General features: G+C 55.0%; 1 protein-coding gene across 1 annotated transcript in view; it reads left to right on the top strand.

Moving 5' to 3' along the window:
* Positions 1-27,042, top strand: part of PAQR5 (progestin and adipoQ receptor family member 5) — a 31,954-nt gene extending 4,912 nt beyond the window's left edge. Inside the window, exons 2-7 of the mRNA XM_008071257.1 lie at positions 2,952-3,079; positions 6,431-6,636; positions 12,626-12,752; positions 20,723-20,819; positions 22,225-22,366; positions 26,801-27,042. Of these exons, the coding sequence (XP_008069448.1) occupies positions 2,952-3,079; positions 6,431-6,636; positions 12,626-12,752; positions 20,723-20,819; positions 22,225-22,366; positions 26,801-27,042 (942 nt within the window). The remainder of the gene's footprint in view (positions 1-2,951; positions 3,080-6,430; positions 6,637-12,625; positions 12,753-20,722; positions 20,820-22,224; positions 22,367-26,800) is intronic.
* The last annotated feature ends 664 nt before the right edge of the window (positions 27,043-27,706 follow it).

The raw sequence follows: 27,706 nt of genomic DNA, 5'->3' as shown, positions 1-27,706 counted from the left end.
CCTGAGATGTCTTTGCTTTCACTGGCCGCTTGTCACAGGTCTCCTGCCTTACGGAACCTGCCAGCCCCACTCTATGAAGGCATGAGTCTGTTCCTAGAGTCTGCATTGTAGCAGGAGGCCTGGGCTTTAATTCATGTACACAAATCGTCAAAGGAAGAGAGAAAGGAACTCAAAGACAGAGAAGTGGCCCCAGCCATTCTCTGGGAGCCCTGGTTTCTGCTGGGGCCTTAGAAGGCTCCATCACCGTCCTCCCTACAGGGATCAAAGGCTGATGACTGGCCTTGCCTGCTGCCTGCGTGTCACCAGCCCTGGAGGGAGGGGAGGCTGCTGGTCGTGATTCCTGCTGCCCGTTTGGGAATCCGTCCACCTAAGCCGGATGTCAGCGGAATCCAATGGCAAATCAACAACTGGAACAAATCACTTTCATGACCAAGACCCGAGCCTGATTCCAACAGAGTTTCCTCACTGGACCGTGAGCCAGCTCTGTTTCCTCCCTGTCCCTTGCCAGCCTGTCCAACCCGGCACTGGGCTAAGTGCTCTCTCGAACTCCAGCCACTGCCCCCCACCGACTGGCGAACCCACCCATTTCACAGGTGAGGACGCTGAGGCACGTGGCGCCCCGGGGCCTGAGTCTGATGCCCCTCCCCTTTCCCACGAAGTCCCCTGTGACTTCTTGACTTGGACCGTAAAGAGGTGGCCCAAACTGTGCCATATGTCATATTTATTTTTTATTTTTGTGTCGGAGTCTCACTCTGTTGCCCAGGCTAGAGTGCAGTGGCAAGCTCACGGCCACCGCAGCCACGACCTGCTGGGCTCAGGCAGTCCTTCTTACCTCAGCCTTTCAAGTAGCTGGAACTACAGGCACGTGCTACCACACCTGGCTAATGTTTTGATTTATTGTAGAGATGAGGTCTCGCCATGTTGTGCAGGCTGGTCTAGAACCCCTGGGCTCAGGCAATCCTCTCTCAGACGTGAACCACCACACCTGGCACATGCCGTGTATTTTTGAGTGGAGAGCCTCTCTTAAAGTACACTGGTGACCAGACAGGAGATGGGTGGGTCGAGTGGAATTCTCTCAACTCTCTTTCCCCCTCCAGCCCTAGGACATTGAAGAGAGGCTATGCAACTTGCTGTGACCTGATATGTTACAATGTTAAATACTGTCATTGCTATTATTTTCCTCAATTACCCTACTCTTTTATAATTACCTTTCAAAGGTTGTAACAACATTCACCTAAATCAGTTCTAGGTTGAATGTGATAGCTTCCACTTGTAATCCCATCGCTCTGGGAGGTCGAGGTGGGAGGATCGCTTCAGGCCAGGAGTTCTAGGCCAGCCTGGGCAACAATAGAGAGAAGTTGTCTCTACAAAAAATTAGCCAGATATAGGTGCATACCACCTATAGTCCTGGCTACTCAGGAGGCTGAGGTGGGAGGACAGCTCACGCCCAGAAGTTTGGGGATGCAATGAGTTATGAATGCACCACTTTACTACAGCCTGGGCAATGGAGTGAGACTCTATCCCTTAAAAACAAACAAACAAAAACCTCCAAAATCAGTGACTCTTAACTAGAGGAGACTTTGCCCCCAGGAGACATCTGGCAATAAACACATTTTTGGTTGTCAACTTGGTGAGGGGTGCAGACAGTGTGAGCTATTGGCATCTGGTGAGTAGAGACCAGGGATGCTGGGAACACCCGCAGAGGCCGGCCCACGCCACAAAGAATTATCGGACCCCAAGCATCAGTGGTGTCAAGACTGAGACGCTTTGGTCTAACTCAGCACACAGGGAAAATAACGCCCCACAATCCTCCTCCCTTCACAAACGAAACACTTCACTTTTCGATGTTCCTCCTGGTCTCTGCCCCACTGTGTGTATGCAAATTCTTTTCCTTTTCTTTTTTTTTTATAAGGGTGGTGTCTTGCTCTGTCGCCCACCATGGAGTGCAGTGGCACAATCATAGCTCATGGCAGTCTCCGCCTGCTCTTCTGTCTCAGCCTCCCAAGCAGCTGGGACTGTAGGCAAACATCACCTACATTAAGTTTAATTTTTTTGGAGAGACAGGGTCTTACTATGTTGCCCAGATTGGTCTCGACCTCCTGGGCTCCAGTGATCCTCTCGCCTCAGCCTCCCCAAGTGCTGGGATTACAGGCATGAGTCACTACACCTGGCCTGTGCCTCAGTTTCTAGAGTTTTTGCAGTCATGGTGGGAGTATTTTTTGGTCACTCTTTTGTATTTACTGCTGCGTCCTGAACTTCTGGCTCTCTGGCCTCTTTGTCTTCTCAGTCACCATTTTTAACAGATTTAAGACAATCCTCCAGGCTGTTGACATTCCATATTTCACCTGACCAAGTCACGTTTACCCTGGGGTGCTTGGGGGTGCTTGTCAGTCAGGTGGGCTGCATAGGGAGGCATGGCTTGACTGGCCCTGCTAAGGCCAGCCGCCACCCCTCCCAGCCACCAGCGTCATCATCCTCATCATCAAAAGGCCTTTGTGAAGTGCAGTGGATATGTCCTGGCTGGGGGGGGGTCTTCTGCAAAGAGCTTCCCATCAGCCCCTGATGAGCCCTCACGAGCTCAGACAGACAGCATCTATGTCAGCCGGGCACGGAGGCCTCCGAAACCCGGGCTGCAGGCCCACGGCAGAGGGCGCGGAGACAGATTCCTAGGCAATGTTCATGCCAAGAGTGAGTGCGTCCAGGAGCGCAGACAGGCTGGATGCCCATGAGGAGTCCAGCTGGGAGCCACATCTCCAGCTGGCTGGTACTTCTTGGCGGATGAGAAACTTTAGAAGCTGCATCCAGGGGAGGAGGGAGGAGAAGGTCAAAGGCCTGGGGCAAGCGTCCCAGGCTCACAGCACTCTGCCAGGGAGAGGGCGACCCCTCCAGGATGTCCCCTGAGCCCTCCATCAGCCGCCTGCCTCACCCGGCATCCCCCGTTTCCTCTGCAGGTGTTCCATGAACAAGGCATCCTCTTTGGCTACCGGCATCCCCAGAGCTCTGCCACCGCCTGTGTCCTCAGCCTCTTCCAAATGACCAATGAGACCCTCAACATCTGGACTCACCTGCTGCCCTTCTGGTACCTTCTGGCCCCTTGACCTGTCCGTCTGGTGCAGGACCCTGGGACCAGGGCTTCTTAAGTCACAGTGTGGGTTGGGAGGGTGAGGGTCTGTGTGGGACACGGGCTCCCTCTGGGTGCACAGAGTGAGGTGAGCGTGTGGCTGAGGGGGAGAAGGTGGCTCTGCCCCGGGGTGAGTTTCAGGGCTGTGTTGTGGCAGGACTCTGGGGACTCCAGTCAGCCGCCTGTCCTCCCTCGCTGCCTGCTCCAGTGCCTGACTTGACCAAGTTTCTTTCTACCTCCTTCCATCTTGGAGGTTTCTGGGCCTTCCACGGGCCCTGGTGAAAATGTCACTGGCCTGAGTGAGTCATGTCACCTCTCTGAGCCTCATATTGTCCCACCTGCAAAGCGCTGTGATAGTCCGCAGCTCTCCCAGGGTGTCATGAGGGTCTGGAGAGAAGACATAGGTGACGGCGCCGGGTACAGAGCTGTGGGTGCTCCGTTGTTGTTTTGGGAGCCTGGAGACAGGAGGCATTTGGTCAGGCAATGCTTGGAGGGTCAGGGAAGGACACGGGAGGGGGGCAAGGAGGGGAGGAGGGGCCTTGCTGAGAAACGGGGGCTGAAGACAGCCTCACGCGCACACCTTTGCTGAACGGGGGTGAGTGGAGATGGGATCAAAGCATGGTCATGGTAGCAGAGCTGGGAGGACTCAGAGACCCTCAGGGCCAGGTCCCACTGGGCCACCATTGACTGACATATGAGGGGGCCCCAAAACCCAGAATTATCTTCTGGAGAGGGCCCCCTTGTAGGATAGGCTCCCTTCACTAGGTAAGTGTTCTAGGAACCCATCAACATCCGTGGACCAGCTAGTTTTGTTGTGAGAGGCGGTGTTCAGCTTCAGTGAATTTTTTTTTTTAATTCTTTCAAGGCTTTGCCCGTTTCATGATGGGTGATTTACGAGCGCACCTGCCCACACCGCACTGAGTGTTCAGGAGTTTTTGAACAAAAATGGCATGGACCCCCATGCCCTGCCCTCCCTGTTCACCCGGTCTTGCCCTGAGCAACTTTTTTTTTCGTCTCTCTGGGTGAAAAAGTCCTCAAAGGGAAACATTTTGTCGATGTGGAAGAGGTGAAACAAAAATGGCAGAAGCACTAAAAGACATCAGAACTGATGACTGCAAAAACTGTTTTGAGCAGTGGAAAAATTGTCTTGGTAGGTGTATTGCATCCAACAGAGAGGACTTTGAAGGTGACTGAAGTGTAAACACGTAAGAATAAGTACACAGTTTTTTTATAAATAAATTCTGCGGGTTTTTGGGCCCCCTTTGTAGAGGCCCTGGGGAAGGGTGACTTCTTCCACCACCCAGTAGAGCTGTGGCACAGGCTGGTCTCTGGATGCCCCTCCAGTCCTGTCGAGGAACCGGGAGAGGAGAGGTTCCCAGAGTGGATACGGACTCCCAAGGTCAGGGGCAGCATGACCGGAAACCAGGAATTGGCCAGAGCCAACACACAGGGCAGGCTGCTTGGTCCCAGCAACCAGCCCAGTGGCGACGGGAGAGCTCCACGCGGGGCATGCGACTGAGCAGGTGACAGCCGAGTCCTGCTCAAGGGGGCCGTGGGCCATCCTAAACCAAGTAAAACGTGTCCATTTTAGCACTGTGGAAGGGAATCATCAGGCTTCTCCTCGGCCCCTACTTTTCCTCCCTGGAGCAGCCAGGCCCACTTCTCCTTATCCTCTGATGCTTTTCTGGGGACGCAGGATTGGCAGTGACAAGTGTGTCCCCAGTGCTGCCTCTTTCCCTGCACTCCCCTGGCTTTTCTCCTGGGAGAGCTCACTCTGTGGACACCTGCAAGTCTCCAGGCTTTTGGGCAAGCTGCCTGGTGTTGCGTTTCGTGGCTGGACCAGGTCGACTAAGTCTGCTTTGGGATTGGTGCTGTTGGCTCTCCTGGCTGGTGGGTCCTGAGCTACGTGCAGGGATCTCTTTGGGGTGACTTTTAGCTATCTTACAGCCGAGCCAAACCAGCCACATCCCCAATGCCCATGGCACCCCTTCACCGTGCTGGGCTCTCAGGGATGGTGGACTGAGAAGCACAGTAGGACGGGCTTGGGAAGCCTGGGTCAGGACTTCCTGAGGAAGGGGACCACTGGAAAACCTGGGTGGCAGGAGGATGTGTTCTGAGCAATAGCAAATAGTTTACGCTTGGCTTCTGCTGGGGCGGGAGGAAAGAGACCATGGGTGTAGCCAGCAGGTCCAGCAACATGCGGGTGGTTCCTATGTGACTGGCCTCACAGAGTCTCAGCCCCTGGAAGGGCAGGTGGGAAGGAACCAGCTTTCAGAAGCCTGTGTGGGAGGGAGGGCCTCACGGTGGAATTCCACACATGGGTGGTAGGTAGACTTGACGCAGGAATGTGCACTATCTATGTGTAGAGATCTCGGCTTGGCTGAGAGCCAGCCATCTAGAAAAACAGCCACTGCAGCCTCCTTGGGTGGCCAGTGAGGAAGAGGCAGGAGAAGGCCTCCGGGCTTCTGCCTGGGCATGGCTTCTGACGGAGGAGCATTCCTGCAAGAGGGACATGGACAAACCAGGGGCAGACACAACCGCAGGGGTGGGGCGAGGCCTAATCTGGATCCTGGGAGGAGTGGTTGGACGGAGTTCAAGGAGGTAGCGGTGGGGCGTATGAGGACAGCCTTAAAATACTTGCTGGGCTTGTCTCCTTGGTCCTGATGGGGGGAACGAAGGTCAGACTGAGGAGACAGACTCGAGCTCAGTGCAGGAGAGCTTGACAGCATTCAGAGCTGCCTTGGGAGGAGATGAGTCCCCCATTTTTGGAAGCATGCAAGCTGAGGACTTGGGGATTGGATTATATATACCAAAGCCTCTCTTCTTTGTTTGTTTGTTTTTGAGTCTGGGCCTTACTCTGTCTCCCAGGCTAGAGCACAGAAACACGATCATATCTCCCCAAGCCTCAACGTCCTGGGCTCAGGTGATCTTTCCACCTCAACCTCTCGAGTAGCTGGGACTACAGACAGGCACCGCCACACCCAGCTAATTTTTTGTAGAGATGAAGTCTCACTGTGTTGCCCAGGCTGGTCTTGAACTCCTGGGTTCAAGCTATCCTCCCACTTCGGTCTCCCAGTGTGCTGGGATTCCAGGTGTGAACCACCTCACCCAGCCCAAAGGCCCTCTTTTCACCCTGCCTACCCACTCCCAACTTACTGCCTTCCAATTAAAAAAGGACTCCACCTACCCCCCAGCACATGGCATTTCCCCAAGTGAGAGCACAGAGGGACAGGTGAGCCCGGGGGAATGGGAGGCAGAAGCTGGTCAGGTGAGCCCACCATGGAAGGCTGAGGGACTCTTGCATTCCAGGTTCTTCGTGTGGAGGTTTGTGACTGCACTGTGTGTGACTGACATCCAGAACGACAGCTACTCCTGGCCCATGCTTGTGTACATGGGCACCAGTTGCGTGTACCCTCTCGTGTCCAGCTGCGCACACACCTTCAGTTCCATGTCCAGAAACGCCCGGCATATCTGCTACTTCCTGGACTATGGCGCCGTCAACCTCTTCAGCCTGGGTACGTGAGGCTTCCCCTGTCCTGCATCTGTCTCCCAAGAGCTGAGGTCACCACGTAAGGCTTCCCTGCCCTGTGCCTGTCCCCCACGAGCTGGCGTGGCCACGGGGCTCTGCTGGGTCTGCAGACGAGCCACAGAAGGCCCCTGCCCCCACCCGGGTTCCTGGCGTTTCCTAAATGTGCCCCTGAACACTTAGCGCTGACTCTTGGGACAACAGCCCAGATCTGCCGCACTGGCCGATTCCTGTGGCATAAATTCTCCCCCACAAGGCCAACTTCAAGCTCCCAGTGTTACGTCACCACATGCAGAGGTGAGAAGAAACACTGGGAGCGCCTAGTTGTCTAGTGATTCCACCCTAAAGACTCAGGAGAGGGCATCACTGAGGATTCCATTTTTCCTGTATGTGATTTGTTTGCCATTTGGTGTCATTCAACAATGGCTGGTTGAACTCTCGGCCCTGACAGGCCAGGTTAAGCCCCTCCAGGACATTGGTGCTGGCTTCTGTCACATCTGGCAGAGAAGGAACCTGGATCAGGTGCCCCATGTGTCCAGAGGCCTGGAGCACTTAGTGAGTTGCTCCAGGAATAGAGGGGCAGCCCCAAAGTTGGTGAAGTCAGGTGTTGATGTCCCCAAGCTCTTGTCTTTTTCTCAAACTCCTGGCCTCAAGCAAGCCTCCTGTTTTGGCCTCCAAAAGTGCTGGGATTACAGGCATGAGTCACTGCTCCCAACCTGTCTTTTTCTTTGAACATGTGCCCCTCATCCCACCTCCTCTTCTCCCCTCTGCTTGTGGGCGGTTCCTCCCTCCCTCCATCCATTAATCCGTCTGTCCATTCATCCGTCTGTCCATCCATCCATCCCTCTATCCATCAATTTATCCATCTGTCTGTCCATCTGTCCTTCCATCCGTCCGTCCGTCCATCCATCCATCCATCCAACCATCCTTCCATCTGTCCATCCATCCCATTCATCTGTCTGTCTATCCATCTCTCCCTCCATTCATCCATCCCTCTCTCCATCCATCCATCCATCCATCCATCCATCCATCTGTCCAACCATCCATCCCATCCATCATGTCTTCCTCCCTCCATTCATCCATCTGTCCATCCATACCATTCGTTCATCTGTCTGCCTGTCCATCCATCCCTCCCTCCTTCCACCCATTCATCTTTCCCTCCCTTTCTCCATCCATCCACCTGTCCGTCTGTCTGTCCATCTGTCCATCCATCCATCCATCATCCGTCCATCCCTCTCTCCATCCATCCATTTATCCATCTGTCCATCCATCCATCCATCCATCCATCCATCTGTCCGTCCATTCCTTCATCTGTCCATCCATCCATTCCATCTGTCCATCTCTTCCTCCCTCCATCTATCTATCCCTCCCTCCCTCCATCCATCCATCCATCTGTCCATTCATCTGTTTCTCCATCCATCCATTCCCCCATCTGTCCACCCATCCATCCATTCATTCATCTGTCCTCCCTCAATCCATCTGTCCATTTATCCATCAATCCATCCATGCATATGTCATTCCAGCCATACATCTGTTCCTCCCTCCATCCATGAATCCATTCATCTGTCCATCCATCCACCTGTCCACTCATTCATCTGTCCATCCATCCATCCATCCCTCCATCCCTCCATCCGTTAATCTGTTCCTCCTTCCATCCATTCGTCTGCCATCCATCTATCCATCCTTCCATCTGTCTATCCATGCATCCATCCGTCCATCCGTCCATCTGTTCATCCGTCCAACCATTCATCCATACATCCTTCCCTCCCTCCTTCTCCTCTCCCTCCATTCATCCATCTGTCCATCTATCCATCATCCATCTATCCATCCATCCATCTGTCCATCGGTCCATCTGTTTGTCTATCCATCCATCCATCCATCCCTCCCTCATCCATTCATCCATCCATCCTTCAGTCTGTCCATCCATCTATCCATCCTTCTGTCTGTCTATCCATGCATCCATCTGTCCATCCATCCATCTGTCCATTCATCCATCCATTTATCCGTCCATCCCTCCCTCTCTTGATCCATCCATCCATCCTTCTGTCCGTCTGTCTGTCTGTCCATCTGTCCAACCATCCATTCATTCATCTGTCCATCCACTCCAAAGATCCAAGTTCTCACCTCTTTCTCCTGGTCCTGCTCAGGTGGAAGACAATCACCATCTTCCTTGCCCAGGAGGTTGTCTGTGAGAAGCTACATCCATCTACCTTCTCTCTCCTCTTTCCAAACACACATGTGCACAGAAACACAGACACACACAAAGAGACACACACACACAGACACATACAGACACACAGATGCATACACAAACACACGCACACTTTCTGTTCCTCTCGCTCTCCCTCTTTCTCTATCTCAGTCTCTCTCTTCCCCTCCCTCCCTCCTCTCTTCCCCCTCCTCCCTTCTACTTCACCCCTACCTTCTCAGAGCTCTGTCATCCAGTACCCAGCCTTCATACAAAACAGCTGCCAAGGCCAGTCTCCCCCAACTGTAGTGATGGTGCCGGCTTTAGGCTTCTCTGCCAAGTTTCCATATCATCCTGTGCTCCTCAGGCCCTCCTGCCTTTGTCCATAATGTCCTCCCTCTCTCTCCATCTTCCCTCCCTCCCTGTTCATCTCAACTTCCTCCCTCTCCACCTTCCCTCTTTCTTCCTCTCCACCTCTCCCTCCCTCCCTTCTCATCTCCCTCCCTCCCTCTCCATCTCCCCCTCCCTCACTCCCCATCATCCCCTCTGTCTCACTCCATCTCCCTCTTCCTTCCTCTCTGTCTTCTCCCCCTCCCTCTCCATCTTCCCCTCTTCTCCATCTCCCCTCCCTCCCTCTCCATCATCTCCCTTTGCTTCCTCCCTCCTCGTGGGCTGACTCAGCACTGGTCCTGGGCCCTCTTCTTCTGCTGTATAGGCCCATGGACACCCCTTTGTCCCTCTGTATCATGGTCTGCAGGTTAACCCGCTCACCTGGGCCAGGCCGTGGAGCTATGAGACCAGGACCGTGGGCTTCTTCTCACCCCACCCACACCTGCTGCCCCTGCATGTCCCCCACTGGCAGGTGCCACCACCCTCTATTCTCCCAGGCCCAAGACTCTAATCTCCCTCGGCCTCCCTTCCTGCATGCTCCTCACGCCTGCTCCGTCATCAGGTTCATGTGATAGCCTCTCTTTCCTCTGGGCCTCTCTCCTGCACAGCCTCCTCTGCCCCACCCAGCTGCCCCCAGGCGTCTACACCTTCTCTGCTGCCATTCCCACACTCCCACATCAGCTGGCTGGGAAGCAGCCTGCCCAGACTCCTCAGCCTGCTGACCTCCTTGCCCTCAACCTCCTGCCCCAGACTCCTTTTGATAAGTGTGGGCATTCTGGAGCAATTTCCGCATGGTGGCCCCCAGATGACCTCGACTATCACCGAGGGCAACCTGCACCATGCCTACTGGTCTGGATGTGGGGTCCAACTGCCGCCCCAGCCTCTGTGTGAGTTTCTCAGCCTCTCTAGGCCTCTGTTCTCACATCCACGTAATGGGTGTGACGTCCTCCTCAGGCATTTTCTGAGGGTCTTAGTGAAGCTCAGGGCCTGGAGCTTAGTGCACGGCAGAGGGCAGGCGCCCCCGCGTGGTCCCTCCAGCCCCGACGGCTGTCCCCTGAGGCAGGTGCCATCAGCACACCCAAGCTCTGGGTGAGGGTGCCAGGCACCGTGTGGGGGTGTGACCCAGGCTCCATGCGCCCAATGGGGGGGCCAGGTGAGGACTGCGCCTGCGTGGTCAGTCACGTCCTGTCTGTCCCTGGCACCGCTCCCTGCCGTGTGAGTGCCTCTTGTCACCTTGGTCTCCCTGCTCTGTGCCCTTCACAGCTGGCTTTCTAGCCCACAGCCCAGTGCTTGGCGTGGGGCTGTCTGGCAAGCTCCAAGGGCATCCTGTGCATTGAGGGCCTGTCGGTTCCCCCCCTGAGCCCCCCACTGCCTTCCTCAGTCACCCCCCTTCCCTCCTCCCCTCTACCTTGTCCAAGTCCCCCGTCCCCCAAGTGTCGCATTCTCTCCAGTTTCCTCTCTGGTTTCCAGTGGTCCCATCCTGTGCACTTTCACCAGGCTTGGGTCATCTTTTTCTTTTCTCAGAGACAGGGTCTCACTCTGTTGCCCAGGCTGGAGTGTAGTGGCCCAGTCATAGCTCACTGCAACCTCAACCTCCTGAGTTCAAGCAATTCTACCTCAGCCTCCCAAGTAACTGGGACTACAGGCGTGCCACCAGTCCTGGTTAATTATTCCATTTTTGTAGAAATGGGATCTTGCTATGTTGCTCAGGCTGATCTCAAGTTCCTGGGTTCAAGCAATCCTTCTATCTAGGCCTTTCAAAGTGCTGGGATGACAGGTGTGAGCCACCATGTCCGGCCGGCTTTGGTCATCTTAATCCCTTACACAGAATCCTTCAGCGGCTAAAAGAAGAAATTATTTCTTCACTTTTCTTACCCGGTACCAGACCTGTGTCTGGGCCTGCTCTCTGGAAAGCCCTCCCCGCCTTCAGCACCTGTCAGAGTCCCGGGTGACCTTATTAGCTGTGCTGCAGCTCAGCTGCTGCGCCTGCAGCCCCACCTTACTCCAGCACCTGCCTCGAGTTTCTGATTGGCGTGGCTTCCCCTGTATTTGAGACAGAGTCAGAGGCTCCCTGGGTCTTGCCGGGTCCACAGAGTTTGGTACACATCTTGGCCCCCGGCAGACCCACTGAGTGAATGTGTCTGGTCCAGGTGGGACCTCCATGGGCTCAGGTCAGGTGAAGGGCTGGACTTTCTCCTGGAGGCAGTGCCCAGCTGAAGTCTCTCCGTCTCTCAGCAGCCTGCTAACATGAGCGGCAGGGAACCAGGAGGCCATGGCCTCGACCCTTTCTGCCTGTGTGCCCAGTGTCGCTGGATCCCCCTGTCAAATGGGGTAAGAGGCAGAGATGGTTCTGTGAGGCCCGAGGGTCTCAGCCCTGAGCTAGGACTCTGAGCTTCTTGATGCCTTTGAATGACAGCGACTTTAGGCGAGACCCCTCAGGCCCAGGACGCCTCTCTTACAGGAGTTTCCAAGGGAGAGAGTGCAGGTCCAAGGCCCTCTCCTCAGGTGAAGCACATCTGGCCCCTTGGAAAAGTATGGGATCTACCCTGCTCCTCCAAATGAGGGTCTCTAGAGGGTCCTCAGGGAACTCCGCTCCCACGAACTCTGAAACCCGCAACAAAACACAACCCAGCCTCTCAGTTGGCCCGTTGCTAGTCCCTGGCATGACATACCTCCCTCCTCCCACACTGATCTGTCCACAGGGGACCCATCTTTGGGCACGCTCTGAGCAGCACTGAGCTCGCTGGGATGGTACACAGTTAAAGTGGGAAAACATTCGTGACGCTGCCTGGGTTTGCAGCCCAGCTTTGCTGTCTCAGGTTAGGAGCCTGGGCGGGTTGTGAGCCCTCTCTGCCTCCAGGGTGTAAGGATCACATGTGGTCATCCACGTGAAGCCCTGGGGACACTGCTGGGTTCATGGTGGACTCTCAGGGTAGGAGCTGGTAGGCGGAGAGGCAGGGAGGAGGCCAGGTGTGGTGGCTCATGCCTGGAGTCCCAGCACTTTGGGAGACCGAGGCAGGAGGATTGTTTGAGCCCAATAATTCGAGACCAGCCTGAGCAACATGGCGAGATCTTGTCTCTCTCTCAAAAAAAAAAAAAAAAAAGATTAGCCAGGCGTGGTAGCACATGCCTGAAATCCCAGCTACTGGTGAGGCTGAGGCAGGAGGATCACCAGAACCCAGGAGGTCGAGCCTGTGGTGAGCCGTGATTGTGCCACACTGTACTCCAGCCTGAGTAACAGAGTGAGACCCGGACTCAAAAAAAGACAAGGAGGACCTTCTGGGAGGGTTGATGGCACAGGCGAGGGCATGGAGCCAGGACTATGGGGTGAGAAGGGTGGCCAGTGGTCCATGCAGCACCAAGCCTGGCTTCTTTCCCACGGTGGGCCTCTTCTCTGCAGGCTCAGCCATTGCCTACTCAGCCTACACGTTCCCAGACGCACTTGTGCGCACCACCTTCCACGACTGCTACGTGGCCCTGGCGGCACTCAACACCATGGTCAGCACCGGCCTCTCCTGCTACTCCAGGTACCAGCTGCTCTTACCTCAGGCTGGTCAGGAGGGCTTGGAGGGAGCCGGAAAGGGTGGGTTTGGTTGCACGAGTGCTCGGAGCCTAGGTTTGTGCCCAGGTCTTGGTGGGCCCAGATCTTGGTGGGCTGCCTGGGGGTGCCCACCTCACGCTGGGCTTAACTCCCTGCTGCACTCTCAGTCATTCTGAATAACTGGAGCAAGGAGGGGCCTTTGGATTCTGTCCAGGGCCTGCAAATTATGTATCTGGTTCCATTGCTGGGCAAGTCAGGTATCCTCCATGACCTCAGTTTGCTCTTCTATAAATTGGGGCCATTACAGGTACCTCGGGACGAATGTAGGGACTGCAGGGAATGTGCCCAGGGCCCCTGGCACAAACCTGGCCCAGAGGAGGTGCCCTGTGAACTGCCGTCCCTGACAGCAATCAAGCAGGCCTGCCTCTAGGTATATACGTGACGGGTGATATTCAAACACCCTGTGCACTCTCTGACCATAGGCCACGCCCAGCTCACTGGCTTTTATTCCCACTGTCTTTATTTGTTTCCCTTTTACTCAAGAATACTCATTGGGGTGTGGGTGCAAGGAACGTTGTCACAGGAGTAACTATGCAGTTCGTTCAAGTCTGTTTAAAAGTGAACTGCCAAGCCAGGCTCGGTGGCTCAGCCTGTAATCCTGCACCTTTGGGAGGCTGAGGTGAGTGGATTGCCTGAGCCCGCGGGTTCGAGACCCGCCTGGGCAGTGAGACCTCATCTCTACAATAAATCAAAAAATCAGCCAGGCGTGGTAGCGCATGCCTGTAAATTCTGGCTACTTGGAAGGCTGAGGCGGAAGGATCGCCAGAGCCCAGCAGGTCGAGGCTGCGGTGGCCGGGAGCGGCCACGCACTCCAGCCTGGGTGACAGAATGAGACTCCAACTCAAAAAAAAAAAAGTGAACTGCCCAGAAACTACGGCTCCCCAAGTTACTCAGGAAACCCCCAAGCTATCGTGCAGGTGACAGTCAGGTGACAGTCTTGTTTACACTGTGCCAAGGCATTGGGTGCTCCTGGACTAGGCCCTTCCATGTGGGTCAGGAAAAGCACTGAGTTCTCTGTCCCCACCACACTGAGTCCTGTGAGCCAGTCTGAGTCTCCCTGGCCTGTACGGCCACTGACCTCCCCTCATGCCGTCTCAGGGAGACAGGTGGAGGGGATGCCCCGTAACTTCTCCAGAACGATTCTGGGTGACACTTGGGATTTATGGAGGGAGAGAAAAGGCAAGTTTCACAAACCGGACAAACTGGTCTGGTTTGGTTTTAATGAAAGGATCTGAAACAGTGTAGGGCTGCTTGCCCCGGCCTGCTTTCATGGACAGTCCTGAGGTGGTTGGGGCAAAGAGTTGCTTGTGGAGTGACAGTCTCCCTCCCAGGAGTCCTAGGGTGAGGTGAGGTGGGACACACTTAGAAAATGACAATGCTAGGAACTGCGGCCCCCCGGGAGACTGGATGGCACTGGGGTGCACGAGACCTGGACACACTTGGCCCTGTCTGCCGGCTCCTCCCAGGCCAAGCTGCTCTGGGGTCTGGAATTCAGGCTCAGAGGGAGGTGAGCACAGCACTTTAGGGGAGCAGAGGAGGCTTCGTGAGTCTGGAAGACATAGGCTCCAGAGTAAATGAGACTTTGTCCCCATGAGCTCAGAATGCAAATTCTCGGAACATTTACTGCTTTTAAACTCTTTCTAAAGCCAGGTGAGGGCTCATGTCATCATCCTGGCACTCTGAGAGCTGAGGCAGGAGGATCACTTGAGCCTAGGAATTCAAAATAAGCTTGGGCAACACAGCGAGATCTCATCTCTACAAAAAGTTTTTAAAAATTAGCCGGGCATAGTGGCACATGCCTGTAGTCCCCAGCTACGTGGGAGGCTGAGGCAGGAGGATCACCTGAGCCCAGGAGGTCGAGGCTGGGGTGAGTTGTGATCATGCCAGTCCACTCCAGCCTGGGCACTAGAAGGAGACCCTGACTCAAAGAAAATTTTTTTTTCTAAAGCTCCATGAGCCCCCCCATAACCCCCAGGGCAGATTGCTTCCTTCCAGCCAGGAGTCCTCCTGGACATTCAGGCACACAGGGCGCGTCTCATGGAGGCAGTGTGCCCAGCACGCTTGGAGGACAGCATCTAGCAGGAGCCCAGGTCTGGGCTTCTCCCTTGATATAGACGATGTCTCCTTTTGTGTGGAGTGCGTCTGTGGCTGCTGCTGTTCCAACTATCACCCGTGCATCCACCCACCTGCCCATGCAACATGGCTCCAACACCTGCCCTGTGCCAGGACCCTGAAATGATGCCCTCGCCCTTGGGCACCTGGTGCCGGGACAACAGACACCCTGGGCCAGCCAGCACTGGGCAGAGTGTTGCGTAAACACGTGACCACAAGGCATAGCACCTCCTGCGTGGTTCCTCAGGGCTCTGAGAAGGGGGTTAGGACTCTGGGTTGAGGGAAGGGAGACGCATGCCTGGACGAGAGGGAGGAGCCTGGACAGGGTGATGACACCAGAGTGCACCTGTGGGGATGGAGGGGGCACCAGGGAGGGGTCAGGTCGTGCTGGGGTCGTGCTGGGGGCGTGCGTTCCTGGAGGGTGAAGGGAGAGTCCCCCAGGAAGGGAACTCCAGGGCCTCCGTCTGGCGCTCCGAGGGGTCCAGGTGTGTTCATGACGCCGAGTGGGGCTGGGGTGGGCCGTGCTGGAACAGAGGGAGAGCCGAAGGGAGAGTGGGGGACCCTCGAGGCCCTCGGGGTCCTTTCATGCGGGTCCCTACCCCACGATCCTGTCTGTGGCTCTCCTGACCGGGCCTGTTCTCCTGCTGTCATTCCATTCTCTGCCTCCCATTCCAGAGGGTGGGGGAGAACAGTACCACGCAGGAGTGGCTCTGGCCCTGAGTGGCTTTAGGAGAAGCCGGTGGAGAGGGGGATGCAGCCATCTGGAAGCCTGGACTCCTGCTCTGTTCCCCATGGACTTGCTGTGTGGTCTCTGGCCATGTCCTGCCCCCCGCCGGGCTTCTGCGTCCACATCTCCAGCAAGTGCGCCTGAGATGTCCTCTACTTCTGTCTGGTTTGCTCCTTCCCTCCTGCATGCCCACTTCCGGTCTCTCCTTGCTTCCTCTGTGGCTGGCCTCTTTCCCCAGCCCCGCCCCTGGCTCTGCTTCCTGTGGCCTCCGTCCAAGGTAGGGCTGGGGCAGAAGGGGCCCCCCTCCCCTTTCTAGAAATTCTGGAGGAGACTCTACTCCTGTGTTAGTCATCCACATGCTATTCACAGTAAATCAGGGTTTAAGTGACATCGTTCCACCACGGTGCAGACGGTGAAAGTCAGTGGCAACACTGAGAAGCCGGGCACAGTGGCTCATGTCTGTCCTCCCAGCATTTTGGGAGGCCAAGATGGGAGGATCGCTTGAGGCCAGGAGTTCAAGACCTGGCTAGGCAGCATAGTGAGACCTCGTAGCTACAAAAAATTTTAAAAATTAGCCAGATGTTGTGGCGCGCAACTATCGTCCCAGCTGCTTGGGAGGCTGAGGCAGGAGGATCACTTGAGTTCAGTAGGTCGAGGCCGCAGTGAGCCATGATTGTGCCACTGCACTCCAGTCTGGGCAACAGAGTGAGGCCCTGACTCAAACACACACACACACACACACATACACACACACACACACACACACACACACAGAGACACACACCCACACTCACGGATCTCTGTAGTTCCCTGAGTGGTTCTGGGTTATTATCATGGAATTTAGTTCAAACGAATATGTTCCAGGAAATTGCCACCTCATTCTGCAGCATTTGAAAGGGGAAAGCAGAGAATCTGTGCCTTCCCCAAGGGTCTTGGAGCACGAGGGTATGATGGAGACCCCAGCCTGCCTAGGCAGGGGCGGCCACTCCCGAAGGGGTGTTACACGGCACGTACCATGCGGCACACGTCCCTGACCACCCATCATAGCCAGCTGTTGGGTTCTGGACACAGAGCTGCAAGCGAGAGAGTAATTCACCCCCGGGACACCTTGGTAGTTGTCCTGCAGCTCAGAGGGGTCGGAGCTGGCCTGGACAAGGGTCTGGAGTCAGAGCTGGAGGAGTGAGGCCTGGCAGACATGTTATCAGACAGAGGCTGGCTGGGTGGTCAGGTGCTGCCGGGGCCAGGGCTGAATGGGGCCGTGTGCACATCCCTGTGGTACTCGAAAATAGGACATGACCCCACATGATCAAACAGCCACATGCACATGTGCACACACACATGCATGCCTGGGCATGCCCCTACAATAGACTGGTTTTCTGAAGCCAGAGTGTTCAAGTGCTGGTCCTGGCATCCCAGCGGCTGACCTTCCAGCCACGTCACAAGAAGATGGGTCAGGTCTTAGGACAGACTGGTACAGAGGCCACTCTTTCTCAAGGAGGCTTCCCCCAGAATCCAGTGTTTCCTGCCACCCTCGTTCTGGGAAGAGGAGCCCCAGCTTCCTGAGAACTAGCCCCTCAACTCAGGGTGCAGGAACAGCCTCGGGCAGCCCAGGCTTGGGAGGTCAGGTGGAGGCTTTGGAGGCTTTGGTGCCGCTGTTCTCTGGCCACACTCCGTCTAACCATGAACCGTCTGGCTGTAGCGACACCCTGTGGCCTGAAGTGGGACTGCAGGGAGGCTCCTCCCGGTCCCTCTGCCTTTTTCTCTGTTGCTGTCTCTGTCCTGCTCTTTCTCTTCCTTTTCCTCCTGTAGACTCGGCTTTGCACCTGGAGAGGCTGATCTATTTGCCCCCGGGAAGTGCTTTATCAGGCCGGGCGAAATGTTGTCTCGAGTTGCAGGAAACCCACGCTTTGGGGGTCGGACGTCTCCGTGTGTAAGTGGTTTCAGAATGCACTCGAGAGGGAACCCCTCCTCCCCAGAGATGGCAGGTGCTGGCCGGGCACAGGGCTGGAGACGTGGGTCACCACGGCTGGGCCAAATGGGCTGAGAAGGCAGGTGAGGCAGCCCTGGCTCTCGGGACAGGGATGTGTGTGCCCTCTCCTGGGCAGAGGGGTGTTGGGTGAGACTGAGGCTGGGCCTGAGGCATGGGGACCTACGGGGGAGGTGCAGGTGACACTGGGGAGGTCCTAGGTCTGGGTGTAAGTCCTGGCTCTGCCTGTCACAGCCTCGTCTGACTAGGCCGGTCACCTCTGTCTCCTCCCTTCTGGTCCTGTTTTCTGGTCCGACATGGCTGTTAAGATGGGGAGGGGGAGAGAATGAGAACGCAGTTCCCCAGTGTATGTGTGTTCTTTTTTAAAATTAGGAGTCTCACTCTGTCGCCCAGGCTGGAGTACAGTGGCACACTCACAGCCACTGCAGCCTTGACCTGCTGGGCTCAGGTGAGCCTTCCACCTCAGCCTTCCAAGTAGCCGGAACCACAGGCACGTGCCACCATGCCTGGCAAATTGCCCATACTGATCTTGAACTCCTGGGCTCAGGCAATCCTCTTGCCTTAGCCTCCCAAAGTACTGGGATGACAGGTGTGAGCCACCTCGCCCAGCCCAACACACATGTTCCTAAAGATGCACTTGGCACATGTCACTCTGGTGTGCACCTTGCTGGCATCTTTTCATCAAATCCTGACCACAAGGCCTTGAGGGATGTGCAGTGAAGTGTCCCTGGGTTGCTTACACATGAGGCTGGGGATCACGCAGAGTCTAAGTCACCTGCCAAGGTCCCATGGTCACCAGAGCTGAGGCAGGATTCGAACCCAGCATGTCCCAGTCAAGTTCTCCTCGCGAAATCCCGGTACCGCACTGCCTGGGTAGATCCGAGCCTGTGATTCTTGGCCTGGGAGTGAGACCAAGGTCCCATTTCCCTCCTCCTTGACTTTTCCTCCTCCTATGCCTGGTACCTGCTGTGAGCCTCTCTAACGGGTGAGGTCAGAAAGGAGGCAGAAACGTGGCCCTGGCTGCGGCCTGGTCTCTGTTCTGAGGCTAAGCTTGTCTTGGGAGGCTGTGGCTTCTTGGGGCCCACAGAGATGTCCCTTCCCCTGAGCAGAGTCACAGACATGCCGTGTGTGTGGCTGCCCTAATGCTGGGCAGAATGCGCCAGCCTGGAAGATGCCCACATCTCAGACATGATTCTGGGCTGGGCTCAGGGGTTCTAGATCCGATTAGACCTAGCACCTGCCCTGAGGAGGGTCCTGACTGCCTGGATGTGGGGGTCTCTGCCGTATCCCATGCTGAGGGACACAGGCAGCAGTGGGGCTCCTGTCATGAGCGACAAGAGGAAGTGGCCAGGGGAAGTGGGCCAGGCCCAGTGGGAGCCACGGGTGAGGCTTGAGAGAGAAGGGACAGGCCTGTGGGCTGGGGCAGAGGGTCTGGGGGCAGAGACAGGCAGGGTGGCAGGACCAGACCCCACCCCGCCAGAGAGCGTGTTCGGGGCAGGACTGTCCGTAGAGCACTGAAAGGGCCCCAGTGTCCGTGAAGCTCCTGCAGATGGCACCAGAACAGCCACCCAGGGCTGAGGCAGGTGGCCCTGGACACCGCTGTGCAGATGGCTCACCCCGTGGCCCTTGGGCCCAGGGAGAACCCAGCCTGCTCCAGTACAGCTCAGCATGGATCTGGGTCTGCACCTACCCCGCCAGGTGACCTTGGCAGCCCTGCCTGGAATGTGCGTGCCTCCTCTCCTGGCCTGCGTGCAGGGCTGTAGTTTCGTGTGGAGCTGGTTCTCCCCGTGTCCAGCTGCCATCTGTGCTGTCCAACCCCCCGCCCCCAGCCACTGCCCCCCACCAGGCTGGGCCAAGTCAGCTGAGGCCCTGCAGTGTCCTCTCTTGGAGGACCAGCCTCTCATCTCAGCAGTCAGCATCACTCCTTTTATTGCTATCATCATCACCATCATTTTAGAGACAGAGTTTTGCTCTGTGGCCCAGGCTGGAGCACAGTGGCATGATCACAGTTCACTACAGCCTCGAATTCTCTGGTTCAAGTGATCCTCCCGCCTCAGCCTTCTGAGTAGCTGGGACTACAGGCACACACCACCACGCCCAGCTAGTTAAAAATGATTTTTTATAGCCAGACATGATGACTCATGTCTGTAATCCCAGCACTTTGGGAGGCAGAGGCGAGAGGATTGCCTGAGTCCAGGGGTTCGAGACCAACCTGGGCAACATGACAAGACTTCGGATCTACAATAAATCAAAAAATTAGTTGGGCATGGTGCCACACACCTGTGGTTTCAGCAGAAGGCTGAAGCAGAAGGATCTCCTGAACCCAGCAGGTTGAGGCTGTGGTGGCCATGAACGTGCCACTGCACTCCAGTCTGGGTGACAGAGTGAGACTCTGACACACACACACACACACACACACACACAAAGTTTTATTAATTTTTAATTTTTTTTTTTTTAGAGATGGGAGTCTCGCTATGTTGCCCAGGCTGGTGTTGAACTCCTGGCCTCAAGTAATCCTCCCACCTCAGCATCACTGGTTTTGATGTTGGTGCCATCTGCCTTTGGATTGGAAGCGGGTCAGGGGATGACCAAGAAGAGAAAGAAAGACTTCACATGGATGTGACTCTCCCAGGCTGGTGTCCCTGAGTGTGTCATGAATATTCCAGAAACTGATCTCCTGTGTGGTGATCTCCTGGTGGCTCCAACCACTGAGTGCTACTCCCCCTTGCAGTGTGTCCCCGGGAGCCCATGCCAGTGGCCCCCACCCCACCTCCTCCCAGTCCTGCTGGTGCCTGGCTTCTCAGAGACCCTTGGGCCAGTTAAATCACTTGACCCTTGAAGCCCCTGCTCCCCCAGCCTACTCTCCTCCAGCTTGTCTGGAGTCCCCTGCTTCTCCAGGGTTGGGAGGCAGCTTCTCTGGAGATGGTTTCGCATCTGAGGCTTTGTCCCTCCCATCGGAGCTGGGGGAGACACACCGGCTGAGGAGGTGGCGTGGAAATGCGGGTCCCTGCAGACGGCCAGGCCCACGCTTGCGACAGACTCTCATTGTCCCCTTCCTCTCCTGATTCAGGTTCCTTGAGATTCAGAAGCCCCGGCTGTGCAAGGTGCTGCGAGTCCTGGCCTTTGCGTACCCCTACGCCTGGGACTCCCTCCCTATCTTCTACAGGGTAAGGGCTGCTCGTGCTTCTGGGGGCTTCTGGGCCCAACACCCTGGGGAGCGCCCGCTCAGCGTGTGCTGATGGAAAGTGAGTTCGAGTGAGCAGAGCGCACCTTGCTCTGCAGTCACACGTGGGTTTTCCTCCACCCCCGAGACAGCAAGACCGCCCCCCCTTCCTCCTCCTCCTCAAGGTTTTCGTCATCACCTTTTCTTTTCTGTAGCTTACTTTATTTTAAGAATACAGCATATAATACATGGAACCTACAGAATATGTGTGAGCTGGCTGTTTTCAGTAAGGTTTCCAGTCAACGGGAAGCTATTTGTAGTTCAGCTTCTGGGAGTCAAAAATGACATGTGCACCTTGGGGGGCCCAGGCAAGAGGATTGCTTGAGCCCAGGAGTTCAAGACCAGCCTGGGCCACATAGCGAGACTTCGTCTCTACAAAATAATAATAATAATAATAAATAAATCAAAAAATTAGCCGAACGTGGTGGTACATGCCTGTAGTCCCAGCTACTCGGGAGGCTGAGGTGGTAGGATCGCCTGAGCCCAGGAGGTGGAGGCTATGATGAGCTCTGATGGGGCCACTCCACTCCAGGCAACAGAGCGAGACCCCAACTCAAAACAAACAAAAAGGTGACCAAGTCAAATTGTACAGAAGTTACATGTGGATTTTTGACATTAGGGGGTACTCTAGCCACCACGTGGTTCAAGGGTCGACTGTACTTACTTTCACTCCCAGAAAGGGCAGTGAAGTATCAATAGGGTTCCTCTTTTTCTTTCTTCCCCTCCCTTTCCTCCTTACTTCCTTTCCCCTTTCTTTTCTTCTCTCTCTCCTTCCTCCCTCCTTCCTTTTTTTGTAATTAAATAACCCAGTGGCTCTCCTGAGCCTCTGGGGGCTGAAGTGCAGTGGTCTCACTCACTTACACCCTGGGTAGGGATTCTGCTCCTGTGATCCCCGAAGGTCCCTGAGGAGGTGAGGCCCGGTGAGTATCCACACTTGTGCTGAGGGGTGTGGGTGTCTGAACTCCCCCACACCTGGCTGCAGGTATGTGGGGAGCGGGGGCACCTGCAGCCTGTCCTTGCAGCCCTGACACTTCTTTTTTTTGAGTTGGAGTCTCACTCCATTGCCCAGGCTGGAGTGCACTGGCACGCTCACGGCCACCCCAGCCTCGACCTGCTGGGCTCAGGTGATCCTGCCGCCTCAGCCTTCCAAGTGGCCGGAACTACAGGTGCATGCTGCCACACTCAGCTAATTTTTTGGTTTATTGTAGAGACGAGGTCTTGCCAAGTTGCCTAGGCAGGCCTCGAACCCTCGGGCTCAGGCAATCCCCTCACCTCGGCCTCCCAAAGTGCTGGGATTACAGACTTGAGCCTCCGTGTCCGACCCCTGATGCTTTTTTAAACACCTGCAGCTGCTCCTGCCCCCAGGGGAGAGTGCGCAAAACGAGGCCACCCCATACCACCAGAAGCACGTGCTCCTCACACTGCTGGCCTCCTTCTTGTACTCCGCACACCTGCCCGAGCGCCTCGCCCCTGGACGCTTTGACTACATCGGTGAGTGGCGACTGCCCTGCCGCCTGCCTGTGGCACTCCTGGAGGGGAGGGGCCCCATCTGGACACCCCGTCATCAGGGCATGTAGCCAAGGGCCAGGCAGGGGCAGGGAGGGGGCGAGGGGGGTGACATTGCAACATGGCGGAGGCCAGGACATCCACAGCCAGTGTGTTGCCAGGTAGGATGGGTGACGACGGAGCAGGTGAGCCCCGGAGCCTAGAGCATCCTGTTGGGGTGTGGGGCTGGTAAATCCTCTGGTCACCTAGAACATGAAACCCTGTGACTGAATGAACACTGGGATTGGGTGCAGTGTGAAACACCCGTAATCCCAGCACTTTGGGAGGCTGAGGCAGGAGGATAGCTTGAGGCCAGGAGTTCAAGACCAGCCTGAGCAACATAGCATAACCCTGTACCACAAAATTAAAAAAAAAAAATTAGGTGGTCTGTAGTCCCACCTACTCGGGAGACTGAGACAGGACTACTTAAGCTAGGCGCTTGAGGTTGCAGAGAACTGTGATCACGTTCCTACACTCCAGCCTGGGTGACAGGGCAAGACCCTGGTTCTAAAAAAGTTAAAAAATAAATGAACACTGGGGCAGCTGTGGAGAAGAAGAGGAAAGCTGTAGTGCAGATGGCTCTGAGGGTACCAGGCCACAGGGGGGCTGTGCAGAGGGAGGGACTGTGTCTTTGCATGTGGTAGTGGGAGGGGCCGGGTAGAGCCACGATTCTTGGTGGGGTCCAGGATCAGCAGCCTCAATGTAATCTGGAAACGTAGATTTTCGGACTCCACCACAACCTCCTGAACCAGAAACTGGGAGTGGAGCCGAGCACTGACCCAGAGGCCATGTGACCCTCCAGGTGGACCTGAGCTCACTGAAGTTTAAGAAGGTCGGGCGCAGGGGGTCACACGTGAAATCCCAGAACTTGGAGAGGCTGAGGTGGGAGGATCACTTGAGCCCAGGAGTTCGAGACCAGCCTGGACAACATAAGCAAGAACCATCCCCCCCACCCCTACCAATCTCTACTAAAAATTGAAAAATGAGCTGGGTGTGTGGTGCATGCCTGGAGTCCCAGCTACTTGGGAGGCTGAGGCTGAAGAATCTCTTGAGCCCAGGATGTCGAGGCTGTGCTGAGCCGTGACCATGCCACTGCACTCCAGGTGACAGAGAGAGAGCCTGTATCTATTTAAAAAAAAAAAAAGAAGTTTAAGAAGAGATGTGGTGGAGAAAAGGTGTCAGAGGCACAGGGGTTAGTGTTAGGGTTAGGGTTAAGGTTGGCATTAGGGTTAGGGTTAGGGTTGGATTTAGAATTAGGCATGGGGTTAAGGTTGGGGTTAACGTTAATGATGTTAGGACTGTGATTGCAATATGGGGTTAGGGTTTAAGTTGGGCTCACAGTTGTGAGTGGGATTAGGATTAGGGTTAGTGTTGGGGTTTGGGTTATGGATAGGGTAGGGCTGGGTTTAGAGTTAGGCTTAGTGTTAAGGTTTGGGTTAAGGTTGGATTTAGTTTTAGTTTGGGGTTTGGGACTGCAGTGCCAGTGAGGTCCTCGCCCTCTCTGTCTAGGGATGTAGTTCAACTCTTCAGAATGTGTCCCCTACCCTGGCTTTGGCATTGGCTGGACAGAGGACACACTTGGGTCACTTCTGGTGACGTTGACACATCCTTGGTGTGAGCATCTCCTAGCTGAGTACCAAACGAATCAAGGGGCTGGTCACTATCTGGACAGGAGGTGGTGGTCTCCTCGGAGCCCATTTTATTTTGGATTTACTTCTCCTCTGCAGATGAAGTGGCTTGATGTGCTCTATTGGTCAAAGACAGTTCCATCTCTTTTCTTCTTTTGTCGCACCTGAACGGGTTGCAACCTGCAAAATGCTTAGAGGGCGTCTTTCTAGACAGGAGGAGGACACCAGACCAGACAATCAGTGCACCAGCACCTAGCCTGCCAGGCTCCTCTGCAGCCCCACCTTGGAGGAGTTGGGGGGGGTGTGGAAAGTCTTGCAGTTGCAGGAAAGGGACCCTTGTCCTTGTTTGCCGCCACTGTGACTTCTTAACAGCGCGATATTTATTCACCTCCATCCCGTTCTCCCGCGGCTAGGTTGCTGAGCTGGAAAACACCATTGGGAAGGGTGAGATTTGCCAGACATAAGACACTTGGAAGTTCTCAGTCTTAGATAACTGGAATTCCCCCAGCTGTCCTGGGGGTTCGGCCTGGCTTGGTTGGCCTGGGAGGAAGCACCTCCCTGCTCCTGTTCTGCAGGGTGTCTAAATCACCCTTCCCACCAGACGTGGTAACTCACGCCTGTCATCCAGCCCTTTGGGAAGCAGAGGTGAGAGGATTGCCTGAGCCTAGGGATGCGAGACCAACCTGGGCAACTTGGTGAGACCTCTTCTCTACAATAAACCAAAAAATTAGCCAGGCATGGTGGTGCACGCCTGTGGTTCCAGCTACTTGGAAGGCTGAGGCAGAAGGATCGCCTGAGCCCAGCAGGTCGAAGCTGTGAGTGTGCCCATGTGCTCTGTTGGTCAAAGACAGTTCCATCTCTTTTCTTCTTTTATCGTTCATGGGCAACACAGTGAGACTCTGACTCAAAAAAATAAAAAAATAAAAAAACACCCTTTCCACCGCAGCCGCATTCCAGATCCACCCATGCAGAGGGCTCAGTGTGATCTCACACCCAAACCGGAGACAGGTTTGTGCCTTAGCTGGTGAAGGTGACTAGTCTGGGGCACGACCCTCAGACACCAGCAGTGACATGAAAAGGCCACACGCATTACAGGCTAAACTTGTCCCTGAAAATCTCACATGTGGACATCCTGATTCCCATAATGTGGCCTTATTTAGAGGGTTTTTTTTGGAGACATGATCTTGCTGTGTCACCCAGGCTAGAGTGCATTGGCACAATCATAGCTCTCTGCAGACTTGAATTCTGAGACTCAAGCGATCTTCCTTCCTTGGTCTCCCAAAGTGTTGGAACTACAGGCATGTGTCACCATGCCCGGCCTTGGAGATACGATCTTTTTTATTTCTTATTTTCAATTTTTGAGTCAGGCTCACTCTGTCACCCAGGCTGGAGTACAGTGACAGGAGCTCAGCTGACTGTAGCCTCAACCTTGGACTCAGGTGATCCTTCCACCTCGGCTTCCCAAGTAGCTGGGACTACAGGCATGTGCCACCACACCTGGCTAACTTTTTGATTGCTTTGTAGAGATAAGGTCTCATTATGTTGCTCAGGTTGGTCTTGAACTCCTGGGCTCAAACAATCCTCTTGCCTCGGCCTCCCAAAGTGCTGGGATGACAGGCAGGAGCCACTGTGCCCAGCCCAAGATAGGGTCTTGAGAGAGATAATTAGGTAAAGATGAGGTCACCGGGGTGGGCCTTAATCTATTATGACTGGTGCCCTAAGAAAAGGAGATTAGCCCACAGACATACATGTAGACAGAGGCAAAGCTCTCATGAAGACAGAAAGAAGGATGGTTGTCTAGAGCCAAGCTTTGCCCGGCCATGTGTCCCTGGAGAACACAGCTCTCTGTGGGCATTGAAACTGCCTTGCTGCATTTTGGACAGGTTTGGAAATCCCTCACAGCCTATCCGCAAGGCTTGAGCAAACAGGGTGGCAGCTCCAGGTACACCTTCTTCCTGGGGACGGACATGGGGTGCTGGTAGTCCCCCCTGGGGACCTTGCTGACCCCCACATGAGAATCTTCAGCCTCCCACTCTCGTTCCTGACTCTCTCCCACTCAGCAGTGGGCGATCAGGCTGGCTCCTTCCCATGTCACATGGACGAATGGCTGCTTCTGGGACAGGTCCTGGACGAGCACCACTGAACTTGCTCTTTTTTTTAACCAACGGTGAATCCTCATTTAACCCTCATGTTTTATGAGTTTGTGAGGTCGCCATAACAAACCACCCTGGACCATGCAGCCTATACAACAGAAGTGTTTCTTCTTACAGAGCTGGAGGCTAGAACTTGAGGTCAAGCTGTTGGCAGGGTGGGTTCCTTCTAAGCCCCCTCCTGGGCTTGTAGATGATCGTTTTCAAAACCTAGCTAATTTTTTAATTTGTTGTAGAGACGAGGTCTCACTATGTTGCCTAGGCTGGACTCCAAATCCTGGGTTCCAGCGATCCTCCTGCCTCAGCCTCCCAAAGTGCTGGGATGACAGGTGTGAGCCACTGCACCCAGCCTAGAACATTTTTATCACCGGCTAGGACCCTTCATTCTCATGTGCTGTTAATCCTGCCCCCACCCCTGCTCTCTGTCTGTATGGATCAGCCTCTTCTGGACATTTCATAGATGTGGAGTCATGCCCTGTGTGGCCTCCTGTCTGGCCTCTTTATCACAATCACCTGTTGAGCACACCTACCGAGGCAGGCCTCAGTGCATCCTCCCTTTTCGTGGGGACAGGGTCTTGACGGCCTCTGTGTGTCTGCTGCAGGTCACAGCCACCAGCTGTTCCATGTGTGTGTGATCCTGGCCACACACCTGCAGATGGAAGCCATCCTTCTGGACAAGACGCTGAGAAGGGGCTGGCTCCTGGCCAGCTCCAGGCCCCCCTCCTTGCCCCAGATGGCTGGGGCCTTGCTCCTGTGCGCCGTCTTCAGCCTCGGCAACATCGGCTATTTCTCAGCTGCTCTGTATCGGGTCCCTGACCCGGAACCACATAAAAAGGAGACATGACTCAACCCTGAGTGGCTTGTGCTGGGTGTCAACCTTAGGCTGCAACTCTTAAGCCAGTGACCTTGTACCAGCACCCCATGGCCCAAGATGTTCAGGATGACTGGTGTCTTGGTGTTTTTGAATGAGTTCATGTCGAAAAGATGTTTAACTGGGGCATTTCTCTAAAGGTACCCCAATCCGGTGTGTGTTGTTTTTAAAGGAGAGCATGGGTTCAAGCAAGTCCTTGCTAAGGCAAATCCCTGATCTTCTATCCAGTTTTAAACCCACTTAAAGCAGGGCTTTGCTGGGTGCCATGGCTCACGCCTGTCATCCTAGCACTTTGGGAGGCCAAGGCGAGAGGACTGCCTGAGCCCAGAGGTTCAAAACCAGCCTAGGCAACTCATTTCTACAATAAATCAAAACATTAGCCAGACGTGGTGTCACACTCCTCCTGTAGTTCTAGCTACTTGGGAGGCTGAGGTGGGAGGATCGCCTGAGCCCAGAAAGTCAAGACTGCGGTGGCCATGAGTGTGCCACTGCACTCCAGTCTGGGTGACAGAGTGAGACCCTGACTCAAAAAGAAAAGAAAATAAAACAGGACTTTAAATTCTATTTAAACAGTTGGAGTAAGCATATGGCCCTTGTAGCATGGTATTATTCCTTAAAAATGGATCTTACAGCCTGG

The sequence above is a fragment of the Carlito syrichta genome, unplaced genomic scaffold (genome assembly GCF_000164805.1).
Source record: "Carlito syrichta isolate Samal-C Ts95f unplaced genomic scaffold, Tarsius_syrichta-2.0.1 Scaffold314258, whole genome shotgun sequence".
NCBI lineage: Eukaryota > Metazoa > Chordata > Mammalia > Primates > Tarsiidae > Carlito > Carlito syrichta.
The sequence above is the reverse complement of the archived record's forward strand: the minus strand, read 5'-3'. Positions and strand labels throughout refer to the sequence as shown.